The sequence below is a fragment of the Melitaea cinxia genome, chromosome 23 (genome assembly GCF_905220565.1).
Source record: "Melitaea cinxia chromosome 23, ilMelCinx1.1, whole genome shotgun sequence".
In the NCBI taxonomy this organism is placed as follows: domain Eukaryota; kingdom Metazoa; phylum Arthropoda; class Insecta; order Lepidoptera; family Nymphalidae; genus Melitaea; species Melitaea cinxia.
The window spans coordinates 5063717-5082595 of NC_059416.1; the positions used below are offsets into that span (position 1 = coordinate 5063717).

The 18879-nt window shown below is 30.9% G+C and overlaps 1 protein-coding gene across 1 annotated transcript; it reads left to right on the plus strand.

The window, feature by feature from the left end:
• The first annotated feature begins 10346 nt into the window (after nt 1-10346).
• Nucleotides 10347-18871, plus strand: LOC123665261 (vesicular integral-membrane protein VIP36). The gene is made up of 6 exons (XM_045599587.1): nt 10347-10564; nt 10637-10752; nt 13390-13587; nt 15518-15680; nt 16015-16181; nt 18586-18871. Exons 1-6 carry the CDS (start codon nt 10438-10440, stop codon nt 18796-18798), a joined length of 984 nt encoding a protein of 327 aa, XP_045455543.1. The 5' UTR covers nt 10347-10437; the 3' UTR covers nt 18799-18871.
• Nucleotides 18872-18879: the final 8 nt, after the last annotated feature.

Sequence of the window (18879 nt, forward strand, 5' to 3'; positions counted from 1 at the left end):
ATATTTATTTATTTAATGCAGTTTAATTTTCGGGTTTAACCATTATTGTTTTCCTTAACAGCATATATCATTTCACCAATTTCAAATCAAATAGAAAAGACACAAACTAAACAAAATTATAGAAATGTCCTTTGCAAACCACCTGCTATATTTTTATTACTATTATGCTGGCTACTTTATGCTCTTTTAATGCTTATGTGTTTTTATGAGCTCAATGTTATTTATTATTATTATTTTGTTTTATTTCAATGAAAATTTAACTTTATAATACATAGCTAAAGAATTATAAGAAATAACTTAGTAATCTTTAGATTTATCGATTATTAAAAACTAAAAGATTCCCATTCACCATCTTAATTCTATCTCTTGATTTCTTTAATAACAACCGGAACGGGGTTTGGTAGAATCATAAAAATAAAAAAATAAACATGGCACATACTCGTATATTTCCGTTTGTCGTTAGGTAATTAATACAACTTTCAAAAAAGTATCAAACTTTTCACATACGGACAAATTAGTAATTCCTTTATTTATATTCTTATCATTTGTTAGTAATAGAAAAAAATAACTAAAGAACCCCCCTTCTAGCTTAAGAGGATAGAATCCTCAATCTGCGATATAGAAAACACAATATAAACATAAATCCTCATATCACGATAAACATTTATGAGTGTAAAATTTTCAGCTTTCCGGGTTACTATTAAAAGATTTATTTAAACACTCAGGCTTATAATTATGTGATTCGCGATATTACAAAGATGTCGCGGACACCATGGTAACAGGGTGATTCGTCGTCCACGTAGTAATGTTGGCAAAAAAAAACATAAATATTTTTATCGTACAACAAAAATATAAGGTAATTATTTCATTTCTATTTTAAAAAACTTCCTACACAATAATACCATTTTATGGCGAAAATGCCTTAAATCGTTTTGGGATTAAGCCTTTACTCTTCAAACTGCTGAATCGATTTTTACCAAACATAGCTAAGAAATACTTAAAAGAAACTCGCTGTCTCGCAAAAAAACCGCATCAAAATCGATCCAATAGTTCGAGAGCTACGGCAACAGAAACAGACATTGAAGTTACCCTAACAACTCAACTAGTATCGCTACTCTTTTCACACCGCGGTTAAAGAGAAATAAAACGATAAAAAAGAAATAAATGGACAAAAGGCATTCTTATCGCAAATAATTTTTAAATTTTTGTTTATGTTACCTAGTTCATCTTACATAAAAACACTAAATAATGTTACGAATAACAACAATCTCTAACAATATTACAATACAATTAATCATCGTTAAAATAAATTAAATATCTCCTACAATACACATGCATGTGCATGCAAGCATTACTACATCTAATTCTTCCGAAGGTTTGTGCGATGATAAAACCAATTGAGTATATTGTTTGTAATTTTCCTAGCACGCTAGAACAATTTAACATGGGCAGACATGGTAAAAGTTGGCGATGTCGTTGACCGTACGCCGCGATTTTGACCTTACGGACTATATCGTGGAACAAGTGAAAGTATGAGAGAAAGCAAGGCACTCCCTTTTACGCACGTGGATATGATTATAAGGAAATCGATTCGAGAACTATCGAGAAATCGATTCATGTGAATCGAGTTATTTCTTTGACTGAATTTTTTAACCAAATGTTCGCACGTGTTATTTTTGAATAAAGTTATGTCGAGAATTTCCGAACACGATAAAATAAATTGTGTTTATACTTTATAAATTTGGAGTGATTTATCGTAACTGATTTCATTTAGATTCAGATTAGATATCTGATTCAGTCATTTTGAATTATATAGGTATACTTTAGAAAAGGGGAAAATAATAGTAACTAATTTCATATAATTATTGTAGTAGCTTGTTTTAATAGAGCCTAATATTTTTATTCATATTTTATGATTTTTATAAATCAAAATAAGGTTTCTAATTACTAGTTTCGTTTATAAGTTATTGTTACGTTTATTAGCGTCTTAACAATTTATTAAACAATATAAACAAAAAACCAATAAATAATGATAATAATAATTTCAAGCTGTAATAAATCGTTTTTTTAACAAATCAATGATTCAAATTCAATATAACGTATGTGTGTATATTTTCCAATTTTATTTATATGTAAATATTGTCCTATTATAGTACGTACAGTAATACATCACGCATTCATTTGAACTCATATTGACAAAAAGCTATTCACAACCTTCATAATGCACGGCGGTAACAAAAACAAGTCATATAACACTTGTGCCTTACCATACGAACCATGACCTAATTCCTGCCTCCCTTCAACGTCATAACTTTCTATCTCAACGTAGATTAATGAAAGTGAGAGATAAAACCAAAAGTGGAGTCATCCTGAAGGCCAACGACTCGACCTATACCATCTAGGTTACAAAAACCAGGTCAGAGAAAGCAGGGAAAGTTTCTATTGGGCCAAGATCTGTTCTTGACATTCTCTTAGACATTTTTGTTAATTTATCATACGAGGGACTGTCTACGGTAATGCAGTTGAGATAAAGACTAGTATCCTGTGCATGTTTCGTCTAATGTAGGTTAAAGTAAATGCAACAGTTTCGTGGATGATAATGATAATATCTTTTTAATAATACGAAATATGTGTCACGCTGTGAAACAATGATTGAACTGTTTATACTGTTTAAAGCGTACTTTCGCTGTAATTGCACGATTTTTGCGTTTTAATTGTATCTCATATTATTAAGACGTGTCGTATTTTAATGTGTGAGATTACCGCTTTTATAATTAACTTGTTCGATTTATATACACTGAGAATGGTGACTAATTAATTAGCTACACCTAACCAAACTTTAAGAAAAGCAAAACATCTCTTATTTGTTGCGTTTGTCTAGCGCAGAACCTTTTGTAAATTTTGACGTAAACATACTTTCTTTCATCACAAAAATAAAACATAAAAGAAACTCTTATTTGATTATTACTGTTAATATACAAAAAAAAAAAAAAATATATTTTCAAATTTTTCGTCAGTATTTTCGTGGCTTGAATTTTCTTTGTAATTAACTTTAAACAATGTGTTTTTTCACATTATTCGATTTCTTTTTTTTTAAGTCGTAGAACTTAATAATTTTAACTTAAAGTATTTTCAGATACTTTCTGATTTTCCTATCATAGCAACTCTAACATTTCCAAGTGCAAATAACACATTAACGAAGAGTATTTTTTTCGAGCAGAATATGATTTCCTTAAAATTATCTCATGTATAATAACGTACATTGAAATCCATTCATTTTATTTACTAGAAGATATTTTGTCGACATTGGTACTCTTAAGATTAGTCATAGTATAACTATTTACATTTTCATCTATTAATATTATAAATAAAACATAAAAAAATAACGTTATTTATAGACATTTGTTTGTTGCATGATTGTCAACGTGTTGTTTGGTTGTACTATATGCTTAATTGCTTAGTACGAAAAGCTATAACAAAAATACGTCATTTCTTAACTTTGAACCTACTGAACTGATATTTATTAGTTTTAAATCATTAAATAGCTACTATATTCATAACTACTTTAGGCTATATTAAACAGTACGCTAGAATTAAAACTCATTCGTGATTCTTAGATCTCAAATCAGCTTTTGATAAATGTCGTAAGGAATTCTCAAAACACGAAGAAAGCTGTATAACATGGCAAGATCTTTTTCTTTATTATAGTGAAACTTTTCAAATATTCGATAAAACAATTGACGAATGAATTAAAAAATAAGTGTTATACTAAAAGGAAAAATGTGTGTAACGGACATCTGTAAACATTGAGTCAGCGCTGCGTTAGTTGTTTTGTCTGCGAAGTGAAAGTGCTTAGAAAGTAGAAAACGTCTCTCAGATTGCAACTATGCACTTCCACGAGCATTCACTACGGATATTCCTAATTTAACGTTAATACGCGATTTCGGAAACGTTAATTTCATTGATGATAATAATATATATAAGAGTAAAAAATTGCAAATTGTAGGTATTAACTATAATTTCTCGACACCATAATAATATCTATCGCGTATCAAGAGAAAACATTACCATAATTTAATTCAGTAATAGAATTACGCTTGCGATGGAAAGAAAAGCTTTCGAGGAAAATGCTTTGATATGGTTATTTTTGCTTTACGCTTCCACTCTACGGGCTCCTGTAGGAGTTAGTCCTACGCGAGGCATCCGGAAATAGACTCAAGGGGTTATATAGTCTATAAAACGACGAGCATCGAAGTCGCATTAGCTCGGTCAATAACCAGTTACTGTGATTACTGCAACCATGGTACTATTATACTGGTAGTACATGGTACTGGTTATACTACTAAAACTTATGTCGCTGGTATACGAGTATCTCATGATACATAGACTTGTCTAATTTACTTAAAAAAACAACATTTTGAAAAAGCACACCATTAATCATCACAATATGTCTTCATTAGAGTCTACAAAATCAAACTGAAACAAAAAATTAAAAGTATCGCTAAATCGCTACCACTGTTACCACTACTGGGTCGAAATGTGGATTCTGTTAGATGAACAGCTATGAAACTTTAACCTTGAATCATCATCATCATCATCATCATTGGCCTTAACCGTCTATTGCAGACGACTTAGGCAGTATCAGACAGACACTGTGTCGCCTAGGACACTCTTCAAGAAAACGCAGAGTTGCTTAAGCTCTGCGCCACCCTCTAGACCTCACTGGCTAGGCCCACAGGAACGACAAGTCGATACGCGTGGAGCCAGTTCGGCTGCAGGAGTCTTTCGCATTTTAGAGCTACGCCATGAATGCTTGACGGAGACCCCATTCCGGGTTTAAAAGGATTTTTTCTTCTCCAGGACCCTCATGATTTTGAGCCAGGTTTATCCCTCGATCGCTTTTTACGACCCTCACGGGAAGAAAGGGGGTGATGCTATTCTAATCGGCCGACACTACACAGTAACCTTGAATAGGTTACCTAATTTAAACTAAAAATTAATATTTATGAAATTAAACGAGTATGCTTTAGACCACACGACTGAAGTGAAACTTCTTTAGCAATAAGCCTGCACGTTGTCTTATATATAGTAAACATAACTGGCTATGAGAGAAAGAAAGAAAATGTGTGCTCGCACCTCTCTCTCTTGCTCCGTGTGCCTCTTCCGATTACACTTTTCGTAACGCTCTCGTCACGCGTTCACCAGCCTACTTCTCAAGTCATGCATGCGTAAAGAATATTTACTTCATTAAGTTATAAAACTTAAATCTTGACAAACATTAGCGATGTTGATCTAAGCTAAAACGCTATCATGCGCCATCGATCACGGGGCTCTGTCACATGGAGTGCCTGGGGAGGGTAATTACTGCTCGCTATACTTATAGGATAACTTCTATGATGTGATGTTTTTATATGAGAAGTTGAATAAAATAAACGATCTAAGAGCTGCCTTACTAATAACACGAGATGATTTAATTCGTTATCGCGTTTCAAACATGCTAAACCTTTGTGTACATTTCAAAGGCAGCTAATGCTACATACTTTGAATCAAATGTGAATTATTAAATTTAAAATCGGGAATACATTGTCGTGCCGCCGGAATACAGATGGTGGTAAGATACCTTGGCGCAGTGGTGACAGCAAGCGACTGATATGTTAGTGTGTGAATAATATCACACACACAACAGCGTGGTGGATTGAGCTCTACTCCTTCTACTATATGGAGAAAAGCAGTCTTTGCCCAGCTGTGGGATGATACAGGCTGAATCGTATATGAACAATATTTATATAAACAGATATTTGTCGCGATCCGTGTTTATGTGTTTGTACGTTGTGTGTAATTCCAGACACATACATACATCCCTTTACATAGGTTTCACGTTGATCGTTGATTGTGAGGCGTTCATAGTTGTATTTAATTATAGTTGCTGCTACTCGTCGAAATTCATACAAACTTATGTAACAGACGTCTTTTTGTGTCAAGTTCTCAAAAAGAAAAGCATCGTCAGTTTTCATAAAACAAAAGTAGGAAGGGCAATGACCTTGTATAGTAAGAAGTAACATAGAGTTCTTATTTTATAAGATTAATTACAGAAAAAATAGTAAGGATATATACTCGTATTCATTCCCCATATTATGATACAAAATACTGAGTAGTCTTGTGACGTCTGAGACCAGTAGTCTTCAAGAACTCGCATTTTATCAAAGACTAGCTGTGCCCAGCATTAATTTAAGAAAAAAAATGTACTATAATATTATATAGCCTTTCTGTATAACTGGACTAACCTATACAAAAAGATTTTTTCAATTCGAACCAGTATTTCTCAAGATTAGCGCGTTCAAACAAATACACTTTTCATCTTTTATAATATTAATATAGATATATTTTAGTTCTAAAACGTAGTCATTAGCTATACACTCCATAAAATCATTTTAAATATATTTTAGCCCAATTTGTCGTGCAGTAAAATACAATAATTATATACTTTTTTAAACAACAGTTTAGCGCCATTTATATTGTATGTTCAGAAATACACTTTTATTCATTTTTAGTAACTCCTTCGCTTGTCAATTTTCTTTATGTTTAATATTGAACTTTTTACAAGATTTTTTAATGTCCCTCTAAAAAAATCAAGAATGATAGCTCAATAATTATTGGCGTATTTAATTTAGTAGCATCTCTTTTCCCTTTCAGCCTATACATGTCTTTGACGTCATTTTTACTAATATACTTTACTACTAAATTACAATCTAAGGATTTTGATAGGCATAACACCATTTGTCTTGTTAAAAACTATTATGTTTGACATCTGAGACCAATATTGGTTTCTACTTCCTGTTAATGACAATTAAAATAGGTACTATCAATGTCGTAGGTATATAGAAGTGAGTAACTTTTTTAGATTGGCAATCCCAATCGCTAAAACCAGACATTCATTAGGGTTGCAATTTGTGATTATTTATTAATACTACATCATATATATATTCTTTATTGCACTTAAAAAAAAAACATAATTACAGTCATTTTTACAAAGGATGTTGGCAGGGGCAAACTTATATCTGTAAGAGATCTCTACCAGTCTACCCATGGTGGCGAGAAATGATGTTACCGCGGGACTTATAAGCGCAAGAGTGATAAAGTGAAAAAAAACTAAACAAAAAGCTTAAAAATAAAAAAAGCCATGTACTTATTTTGCAATATATACATTCAAAATTAGGGATATATAATACATATATACTTAACTACATAGACAGTTACATGCACATATACATACATAAATACATACATACATACATTTTACTATATATTATATATTGGTGCTTGAGTCACCCTCGTCCGTAGGTGTATACCCCGTTGTGAATCCCCACACGTAGTTCCTAGTAGGTGCTAACCAGGTGACATACTGGTAGTATGCTCTAGCCGACTTCTTGCGACCACCCACCGAACAAAGTCATACCGTCTAGCGGCTATCGTGTTTCGGTATGTTGATCGATGTAGCCGACTGAGAGGTCGAAAAAGTTGCTCCGCGCGAATTGACCGGTCTGAGGAAGAAAGCCTATAACAGAGCCGCCAAGTCCTGCAAGAAAGCACTACGGAGGGCTCGGTTTGACCACATAGGCAGGATTGGGACTAGACTTGCATCATACTCACCTGGCAGTAAAGCCTTTTGGTCCCTAGCTAAGTCGGTCGCGAGTGAATAAGCTACTTCTAGGTAAGCGTGATCCCTCTTAGACCACATTCTCACTTAACATCAAGTGAAATAGTGGTCGAACGCAAGCCTATCTAATTATTAAAAAAAAAAAAAACATACATTGAGAGTACAACAATTATGAGAGATTCATCGTTTCGGAAAAAAGATGATTCCTTAGCTTGTCTTTGAAAGCATAAATTGAAGTGCTTTCTTGGATCCAAAGTGTTGCAGCACGTATTGTGAAGGAATTGAGTAGGAAGTTGGTGTTATGTCTTGGGAATTCGAGCATCGATCTCGGAAGAATTTTGGTCATGGAGTATGTTATAGAGAAAAGAAAGGATGTGCATATCACGGCGAAGTTAGATTGGGAGCCACTTACATTGAATACGAAATTGAGTGATGTGATTGTATTTACGTAAACCAAAGATAAAGCGTATCGCAAGAGTTTCGCTCTAATTTATTAAGTAGTTCTTTTGTCACATCTAAATAGTGTGCTATATGCATAGTCGAGGATAGGTAAAAGAAGGAATTGCGCAAGCAGAATTTTGGTTTGAAATGGAAGAAAATATTGAAGACGCTTAAGACAGTGGAACGTGTAGTGCATCCTTCGGCTGACCTCGCTGACATGAGCTGTCCAAAATAAGTTTATCCAAAATCTAAGATAAGTTAGCCCAAGATATGGTCATATTATAGTAATTTAGCATTTTGAAACCTTTGAATGTACTAAATAGGATTCCAATCCCATGAAAAATACGCTAATTTTAGTAAATGAAACAGATACGCAATAAACTAAATCAAATTTAAATTTTAAAATTTGTCTATAGTTCTTTTAAATAATTGTATATCTTTCTTCGTCAGTATTCTCAAAAGAAATACCATAACATTTCATGACTGTGATGATAATCCTAACACTATGCGTTAAGATCATCCTAAACCTATGTGTCGCTTGGAAGTTCTAATTCAAACAGTCTATATAAATAACTAACTGAGCCAAAAAGTTATTGTTCAGTTCGCAAAGTTATAAAATAAATAAATTTCTAAAATAAAAGTAGCCTAAGTTACTCCTTATTACATCCGCTATCTGCCAGTGTAAGCCTCGTCAAAATCGGTCCAGCTGTTTCAGAGATTAGCCAGAACAAACAGATAGACAGACAGACAGACAGATAAAAAGTGTAAAAAATGTTAATTGGTATATGTACCGTTTATACATCCATATGCATTTAATAAAAAGTGTTTATTTTATTAATATTACAAGCGTAAAGATGTAAATGTCTGAAATCCAAAAGTAATAGACTAATTTAAGTTGCACCAAAAATTATAGGCGTATTCCATCGTTTAAGTTTATATAATAGCTTAATATAATAAATACTCAATAGTAATTGAAACAGAATACAAAATATGATTATTTTATTCTGTTTTTTGTAAATAAATGTTAAACATTTCTGTATAGTTATAACAAAAGGATTAAATTAAAAAATAACAAAAAAGATATAGCTATTTCATACAAGATGGCGCTTAAAGACTTAGTTTTCCTAATAGTGACATCTCTATTCGCAATCTAAAACTACAACATGCTGATTTTGTAACTTAAGTTGGCGCTATAATATATAGTAAAGTATGTATAATATGTAACTGCTTTACCGACTACAAGCGCTTGATGTTGTTTTAAAATTTATCCCCAATAGGGAAAGGCAAAGGACTATAATCCATACAGCCTAGTCTGAATTTGTAAGTTTCGTTCTGATATATCAAAAGGCCGGAGCCAAGTCTGAAGTAACTTTATTGTTCTTCTGATTCGATGACTCTACAAGCGCTTGATTTTATTTTGACAATAAAATAATGTTGCTAGATCAAAAGCAATTTCCCAAATAATGTATATAATATCTATTATAAGATTAAAAAAATTACATTATTATAATGTACATAATATTTATTATTAGAATATATAAAAAATACATTATAAGAAAATATTTCTATATTAATAGTTCACTGAACGGTATTGTTTTACGGACACTTATCATCACAAATATTTCGGTTATACTAGAATACAAACAGCCATCTTTGCAGTAAAAGATAAAATATTTAACAAAATGACGCTTGTTCTGTGGAAACTAAGAGATTCGCTTACTAAGAAGATATTTCTTTCGTTAACTAATTAGAACTCTAGTAATATAAAGATAAGTAGCAAGTGCCATAGTCAAGCTATTTCTGTCTGTTAAAATCACGGTGTGAAATCTGAAACTTTCAAGGAACATTGCAAGAAATTTTATATTTGTGCTGTTTTGATTTGAAACATTAGAGACGAGGAAACAAAAAAAAATATCAAGAGCTATGGTCTCATGGGTAATAACTGCCAACATTTTTGTGACATGACCTATTACATTACTATGCCTTTTTATGTTTAATATACACGTATCATTTATATTTTAAATCAATACCATTGCTTAAGTTTAAATTTCATTCTATTTTAAAACTAATAAAGAAGTTATATGAAGAAAAATATATAAAGAAGTTTATTTAAAAAAATAAGTAACTGTACTAAGTTAAAATAAAAAATTACAGTGACATACAATTTTACTTACAAAAACATTAACTTAAAGGCTAAATATCTCATGTGCACTAGAATATTGCACATAAGATAAATAAGCAAATCGAGAATATAGCTTGGTAACACAGTCGGCGACTGCCATGATTTGGCGATTGTCTTGTCACTACAGCAAAAGAAGAGGATTAGTAAAAATATAAAAATGTGTATCGATAAAAGTGTGCTAAGTAGTATATTTCTTTTACCTCTATTTTTAACCCCTATTTTAGCAGAATGGAATACAAGGGATTATATACGAAGAGAGCACTCACTTACAAAACCTTACCAAGGTTAGTGACCTGCACATTGACTTTGAACTAAAGTTTTTTATACAATTATTAATTTGTTGCGTTTAATTTCAGGGAGTGGAATGTCTATGCCTTACTGGGACTTTTTAGGTAGCACAATAGTTACCTCAAATTACGTTCGTCTGACACCCGATTTACAGTCAAAGGCCGGCGCAATTTGGAACACTGTGGTATGTCATTTTAGTCTTTATTGTGTAGCTACTAAGTACCATTGCTAAATGCGTACATAATCAAATTAAGCGAGTAATCTTCAAAGACACACTATATATATATATTTTTATATTTGTACATTACATTAATATAAATGTATTATGCACTAATTACATGCATTGTTTAGTTCTAAATAAAGATATCTATACATACATACATAATTAATATAATTAGTGAAATAAATAATGTTATATTTTAAAATCCTGATCATTATTTATCACGGCTACAACTTGTGCCAACATAATATATTGTAATGCCCTAAATAACCACCTAGCAATTGACTAAAATGGTTTGCCAATGAGCATACAATGAAAGTGTAACATGTATTGAGGTCAAAGACGCATTCAAGGCTATTTTTTTTGTTCTAATTTTATATTTAATGGAATTAAAATATAAAAATGGTAAAAAGAGTTAAATATTAGATATCTCATACTACTGTTTAACTTGTATTATGTTGTATATCTGACTATCATTTATTGATTTACAAATAAAATGCTCTACAATTATGATTCAGACCATAAAACAAAGCCTTATTTAACAGGCTTCTGAATAGAAATTTAATTTGTTTGGATAGGAAAATAAAATCCTAATTAGAAATTAGAAACATAGACGGAAACAATGAATAAGATTCGTACTAACACTAGAGAAGGAGAAAAAAAAAAGTGAAAACTTTAATATAGTTATTCCATATATTGACAAACCTTGAATCAAGGTCCTTGCCATAAGTGACCCTTATATACACATTCTATTTTTTGGTTCATAATTAATAGTTTTAGGATCATTATCTTATATGTAAACTTTTGAAAGTTTGCTTCTTAAATGTTTGTGCGCTACAAAGATTAGGGTTTACCAAGCAATGTTATTTTTTACAATAATCTTGGAATAATAATTATAAATGGATCGGCAAATCTTGGTTACTTATCCCACTAGAACAGTAAAATCTAGATAAAATTTGGTCCAGGTAGGTTATAACATAGTCTGGAATAGCACCATGCACAAGGCTACTTCTATTTCAGAACAAATTTACTTTCTTCATGCAATAGGGTAGTTTTTTTTCAATAGTTTAATAATTAAATAATGATATGTCTTACTCTTTATCCTCGAAAAAGGCATAGATAGGATAAAATCTTCTACTTAAATATGGTAGCAGTCTTTTTTAGCTACGCAAACTCTGATACATCTACTACATCATACTACATCTAGTACATTTTTTTTTTTTATTTTTTTTATTTTATAATTTTATTTATTGTAATATCAAAAGTTAAAGCACTGCATGTTTTAAACCTTCACACATTATACAAACTAAAGTTTAATAATTTAATAGTTATTTATGGAATAACAGAATTATCTAAATACAGTGTAAATAAATCACTTAATATTATCATGTTGAAGTACAAAGAAGGAGAAAACAGTAAGCTAATTATGTGTATTTTTATTATTTTACATTTATAGATTCTTTAATATTTTAAGACCAGCTATCTACATACCAAACATTACAATCTGTTATTTAGTTTGTGCGTAAAATAGCACCAAAATTTTGTGATGGTGAATGGATGAACCCATCATCACAAACATTGGCAGTTTTAATAGAAACTATACTATTAATACTATAGATATTGAGTTATAAATGTCAACATAGTTGAAACTCACACCTCACACGTGTCATAAAAGCAATTTATAAGAATAGTATTGAATTATTGAATACTATTTACATTGTTGGTCATGACTGTGTAAAGATATACATGGCAAGTTGACATAATATTTAAACATGAAATGAAGCTTAAGACTGGTTTTTAGTTGTTTTTATTATCAAGACATAGGATATTATCATTGTTTCTGTTTGAACATGTTGTGTATATACAAAACATATGCTTTTTAATTTTTATAATATTGATATTTGGACTTGAAAAGGAGAATAAAATCACTAAGCATTTCTTTCATATTTGAAATCAATCAATCATCATCAATCATTTCAGCCTAATACAATCCACTGTTGCACATATGCATCCACAAGTTCGCGCCAAAAATGGTGTGAACTCATGTGTGTTGCCCATAGTCACCATGCTCGGCAGACGGGCTTATATTATTTTAAATATCTTTATATATTATTTTAAATAACTTTTCAAAAACAAGTTTTTATTTTAAATGCACTAAAAAGAATAAAGTAAACTTTTCCATTTTAAAACTTTTACTATCAAAGTATCAACATATAACGTCAATACACAATTTGTGTGGTACTAAGTTTTAAAATATTAAAAATTGAAATCACTCAAATCAAACATTTAATTTCCTTGTTTATGTACATAGGTAAATTTATATTTACAGTATATATTATATATTTCAATTTAAAATGTTTCCTTATTGTACGTCTACTTTTAATTTCTGTCTGTAACTGTTCCTTTTTTGGTGTGCTGAAAGAAATTTCTTATAGGGATAAATAAGCTCACCCATTATAAGTGAGTCTCAATGACAAATAAATTTAAATAACTCTGTATGTATAATAAATTGTTAAATAAAATCGTCAGCCAGTTGCTGCGACAACTGCATTATTTCGTCATCTGTATATACATCTGTATTAAATGTAATTTGTTTTACAGCCATGTCACACGAGGAATTGGGAGCTACAAGTGCAATTCAAGGTACATGGTCGAGGGAAGGACTTATTTGGAGACGGGTTCGCTATCTGGTATGTACGTGACCGTATGCAACCAGGTCCTGTGTTCGGAAGCAAGGATTACTTCCAGGGTCTCGCTATTATACTGGATACTTACAGCAACCATAATGGTGCACATAATGTAAGTTTGTTTTATTTATGTTCTATGTATTTCAAGTATTAAAATTGTCTTTTTTATCTATATAATTCTTTTAAACCAATTAAAAAATTAAAAGTTCACAAGTTACTTACTTTTAATCTGTGTATGATATATGATCAATTGTTGTTTTTTTTTATTAACAATTTAATATACAGTATACAGTATTCTAAAATAAATAAATAATAAATAAATAAATATATCATATAACATACACACACGGTCGTCTGTTCCTATGGTAAGCAACTTAATGCTTGTGTTACACAGGTAACAGCCGGCTGATATAACTATTTTTTTTTTTTGATAAACATACATAGAAACATAGATATAGTAAAAAAAAGTAGATAATGCGCGGCCTTTGTTGTTAGTGAAGCCACAAAACTCGGCTCCTTCAAGTAAATACACGCGCTCACGCACACATATGCATCAAACTACGCTCATTTTCGTTAGTATGTCACGAGGCTTCATACAGTAACTTTGCTTATAAAATGCCGTCTTGTCTGATTAAATGGTGCAAAAACAATACCAAAGTAAACAAAAAATCTGAAGGAATATCGTTTCACACGTAAGTACATATAAAACTTTAAATTTATTGTTATTCCAAAATAATATTGAGGTTATTCGGAACTTATAATTTCAATGTCACGAAATGACGTACCACGGGAGTGTTGCCAGTAGTTCTTTTTTTCAATACCCCAAAATGTGGGTAAGTAAATTGTACGCAATCAGAAAAATAATTAAGTAAAAAGTAGACATAGTTATTGTTTTTTTTCTCGTGTTATTTTATGTTACATAAATTGAAAATAAAAAAAATAAAAATATATTTATGAATTATTAACTCGTTTGTTTTATGTTTTAACTTTTTACAATTTTTGAGAAAACTAGGTACCCATATTTTACTATCAAATTTCATGGTTATAGGTTTCCAACGAATATTTTAATAAGAGGTGAATGGGTAGCGGCTGTAAGACTGAGAAAATGACCACGATTATGCTGGCCATGCGCATAAAGTCAATTTAATACGATTAGTGATTGAAAAATATTTGAACATAAGACTACATCATATTAGTAAAATGCAAACAATGACGATGACTCTGAGTTCTAAGCGACAAAAATTTAAAAAACTTATACAACATAAAGGATTCTAGGTGTAAGAAAAATAGTTAAAAAACCGACTGCAAACTGAAAACATAAACAGAGGGGATAGGAAGGGGTCCATTCATACGATTATCTTACGAATATATTTTTTTATTATTCTACCGATTTTTTGTTTTATTTTTAGTAAATTTATTTAAAACTATAAACAGGTTTTTATTTTCACATACCCATTTTACCTATATTAAATTAATTGTTTAATAAAAATTTTAGGGACTTTTTTTAAAAGGTGTCAACACTTCACTCACTCACACATCTTTAAAAAAGTGGCTTCAGTTTTCTGTTCTAGGTGCGTTATCTACCTTTTTTTACTTGATCTATGCATAGAAATAATACATATATAAATATATATAACATTATTTTAGTCATTTTCTATTAAACAAAAGCGAGTATGTCAAGGAATAGGATCCTTGATCTACCTGTACAAACTTTGTGATAATGCTATCTCAAATGTATATAAATCTTTGTTTCAAAGTACTACAAGGCCTTTGTTTCAATGTTTCAAGCTAATCAATGTTTAATATTTATTATATTCTTACTTAATGACTAATGACATCAAACCAACAGGCTTTAACCCATTCAACTTAATAATTATTAAACACATTTTTTAATTAACCTTTGTATTAATATATACTTAACAAATAACCATGAGTGTCAAAACATATACTAGTTTCTCAAGCTAGCCTTAGGTCTGCTGGTCTGAAGTGCCACCACAATAAAAAAGCAATGCTTAATATTATAATATGTTTAATACCAACAGCATCAACACCCATACATATCAGCAATGATAAACAATGGAACATTGCACTACGACCATGATAGAGATGGAACGCACACCCAACTGTCTGGCTGTGAGGCAAAGTTCAGAAACTACAACCATGACACCCATCTCTCAATTATTTACAAGGATGACACCCTTATTGGTAACTTCTGACTTATTAAGATATTCCATTAAAGTACACAAAGTTATTAAGGTTTAACATGCCTTGATGTTGTATAGCCTAGATTTTTTTTTACCGGAGACCACAAAAGTAACAATTTTTTTTCTTTAAATTGTTGGTATATGTCAATTATTAAACAAGTACTATTATTAAGTAACTACATATCAACCAAATTGTCGCTGCTTTTATGAAATAAAAAGAAAACAATTAATATTCACTTAGTTATAGATGGTCGTAAAAAGTTTATACCTCATAAAATTAATATAAAAAAAAATTCCACAACTACTTAGTAATAATTTTTTATTTCTTTAAACAGTATCAACAGACCTTGAAGGCAAGAATGCTTGGAAAGAATGTTTCAAAGTGGAGAATATTTTATTGCCTACCGGTTATTACTTTGGTGCAACGGCAACTACTGGTGACTTGAGCGACAACCATGACATCATAGCCATAAAGATGTATGAATTGGATCTGCTTGATTCAGTAAGTTTTTTTTTTTTTGTAATATATAGGTAGCAAATGACTATACTGCCCACATGATGGTAAGTATTACCATAGCCCAGGTAGGTAAGAGACCCAGAAAAAAATGATGGTGTTGTGTACAGGCTTGGGGAGCGATTTAAATCATCCTTCATATTAGTTTTAATATTAGAATCAATTATGTTTGTTTTATTTTGAATAAAAGATACTCTGTCTAAATACTATAACGTTTCAATAATCATTCTCATTGGCAGGTGTAGCGCTTAAAAGTTAACTTGAGACCTGAGCGCTGCTGTGTACTACCTAATGTGCTCAGGTCTCAAGTTAACTCTTGCGAGTTATAGTAAGTCTCGTTTAGAATTAATGTTTAATCTCCGCTAATATAGCTCGCAATAATTAATTTAATTTGAAGTTATAGTGGTTTTTAAGTTGGGGAAAAAAGGGGGGCACTATAAAATAATTTATTCTCAAAGTGGGCAGTAGACAAAATAAGTTTGGGAACCCCTGCCATAGCCTATAGATCCTGCAACACCAGCAGCATCGTAAACATGTTAGAGACCTTACCCCCGACCCCCCAGAAGCTCTCACCCTTAATTACCACACGAACACAACACTACACGAGGCCAGTATTATTTAGATGTGTTTTTATATAAAGAAACGTTTATTAATTTAATGTTCGTATAGTAAGGTTTCATGAGAGTATTACTCGACAATCTGAATTAACATTTATAGTTACGTAATGTTCCTAAAGACCATTTACATTCTATTTATATATTTTTATATTATTTTAATTGGTCTGAATAATGATTTACGTTTTTTAATGCCACATTTAAATAATATAAATTAGTAGGTACAAACTAATAAAATTCACATCTTGCAGGTATAGAGATATTGTAAATTGAGTTGTACTCTGTTATGACTAAAATACAAATTACTTTTTAAAATATTTTTGTTTCCGCAGTTTCGCCACAGAACTGGCAAGATCTCCTCCTCTTTTACGTCTAGGCATTGTATTCTGTAAAATATAAATTAAATAAACATTTTATAGACAAAATATATTGTTACGTAAACGTGGAGTACGTTGAGACAAAGAAAAAAATTTATTTAACCTTAAAGCGGTCGCGCGATATTTTGTTTACGGCCAAAAGTATATAGAAGGCATCGATTCAACGTCCAAAAAACCATCAATTAAACACACTTTTAAAAATACTCACACGTGATATTTCAAAATAAAGGCTCACAGATAACTTCTTTCTTTTTCGTTTCGAAATCGCTTGTTTCACTGTTCAAATCGAACTAACTGGCGGGCGACACGGGGCTCTTATATATTCAGAGAGCTAGGCTCTAGGATATTCGAGAATATTTTCTTTCTCACACCTTCTAGAATGTTCTCGACATTATCGTCCGCCGTAACAATATTATGTTCTTCAGCTGTAGCATACGTAGTTAAGGCGCAAAATTTAAAAACTTAAATTTTAAAATGTTTTCAGAACCAATTTGAATAACGAAAATTATGTCGCTTTAACTCCAAAATATAAGTTAGCTACTGCTGTATAAATACATATAACTTTATTACAGTAACAAATGTGATTTAAAACTTTATTGAAATTGGAATTTTAAATTTCGCGCCATTACTACACATGCTGCAATTGCTCGCAGCGCCTTTCGAAATGTAACCCAAATAATCGTTGTTCTGAATGAAGTTCAAATAGTCGACAACAGATGGCGACACTACACTTAATTTCCAAGTTGAAGGGTTGGAAAGCCCTTATATCTTTAAAAACACATCCCTTAGGTTAAAACGGGAACTTTCTTGTTCGAGGGGGGATAAAGGGCTATCACATTATATAAGTCCCTTTATCGTGCCGGGACTCCTTTTTAAGTTTTATCGGCACGGACATTTTATCAACTTAGTTTTATTATATATAATGAATAATGACAATGATTAATAAGAAACGCTATAGCTTTTTTGTTTTGCCATGTGACAAAGTTTTTGGTATAATTATTAATAACTAGCGGACCTGACAGTTATAGATTATATTATAAATAATATAATAATAATGTATTATAAATAATAATAATATATTAATTATTATATCATATCATCTATCTTCTAGACTGTAAAAACATGCCGCCTAAATGATCGTTACAATTTCAGAAATTTTCCAATTTTTTTGCTCAATATTATTAATATTTAATCCGTAATCTGTAAGAACCTTACACAAAGTATAAGAGAACAAACCATTTTCGTGTTTCTCTCTTAGCAATACATTTAGCGATTCAATCTTGTTTAAGTAGATGATTATATCATATAGAAGATAGATATTTTGATATTAGACTAGAGTCCTAGCTTTTGTAATAATAATATAGGTATATATGAATAACACTATTTTTATTTTTATTGTAGCAAAACAGAAATGAAGACAGATCACATATAATTCCCTCAGCGGCATCGTTCGAAGCACCAAGAGAGAGAATAGAAGATGAAAAACCAGCTATGTCCGGAGTAAAAACTTTCCTATGGATGATGTGTATTGCTATTATTATAATCGTATTAGTTGTATTAGGAATAATGTGGTACCAAAAACGACAAGAACATTCTAGGAAGAGACTTTATTAAATTGTGATAATAAAAAAAAAATTCAAGTGTTGCCGTGTATAAAAATAATTAAAGTACAATTTTTTGTATAAAATTGGTTTC

Excerpts from the sequence above, each read along its gene's own strand:
- LOC123665261 (XM_045599587.1), top strand. The coding sequence starts at position 10,438 with ATGTGTATCGATAAAAGTGTGCTAAGTAGTATATTTCTTTTACCTCTA. Across the intron at positions 10,565-10,636 it reads ACTTACAAAACCTTACCAAG|GGAGTGGAATGTCTATGCCT; the intron begins GTTAGTGACCTG and ends GTTTAATTTCAG. Across the intron at positions 10,753-13,389 it reads GCGCAATTTGGAACACTGTG|CCATGTCACACGAGGAATTG; the intron begins GTATGTCATTTT and ends TTTGTTTTACAG.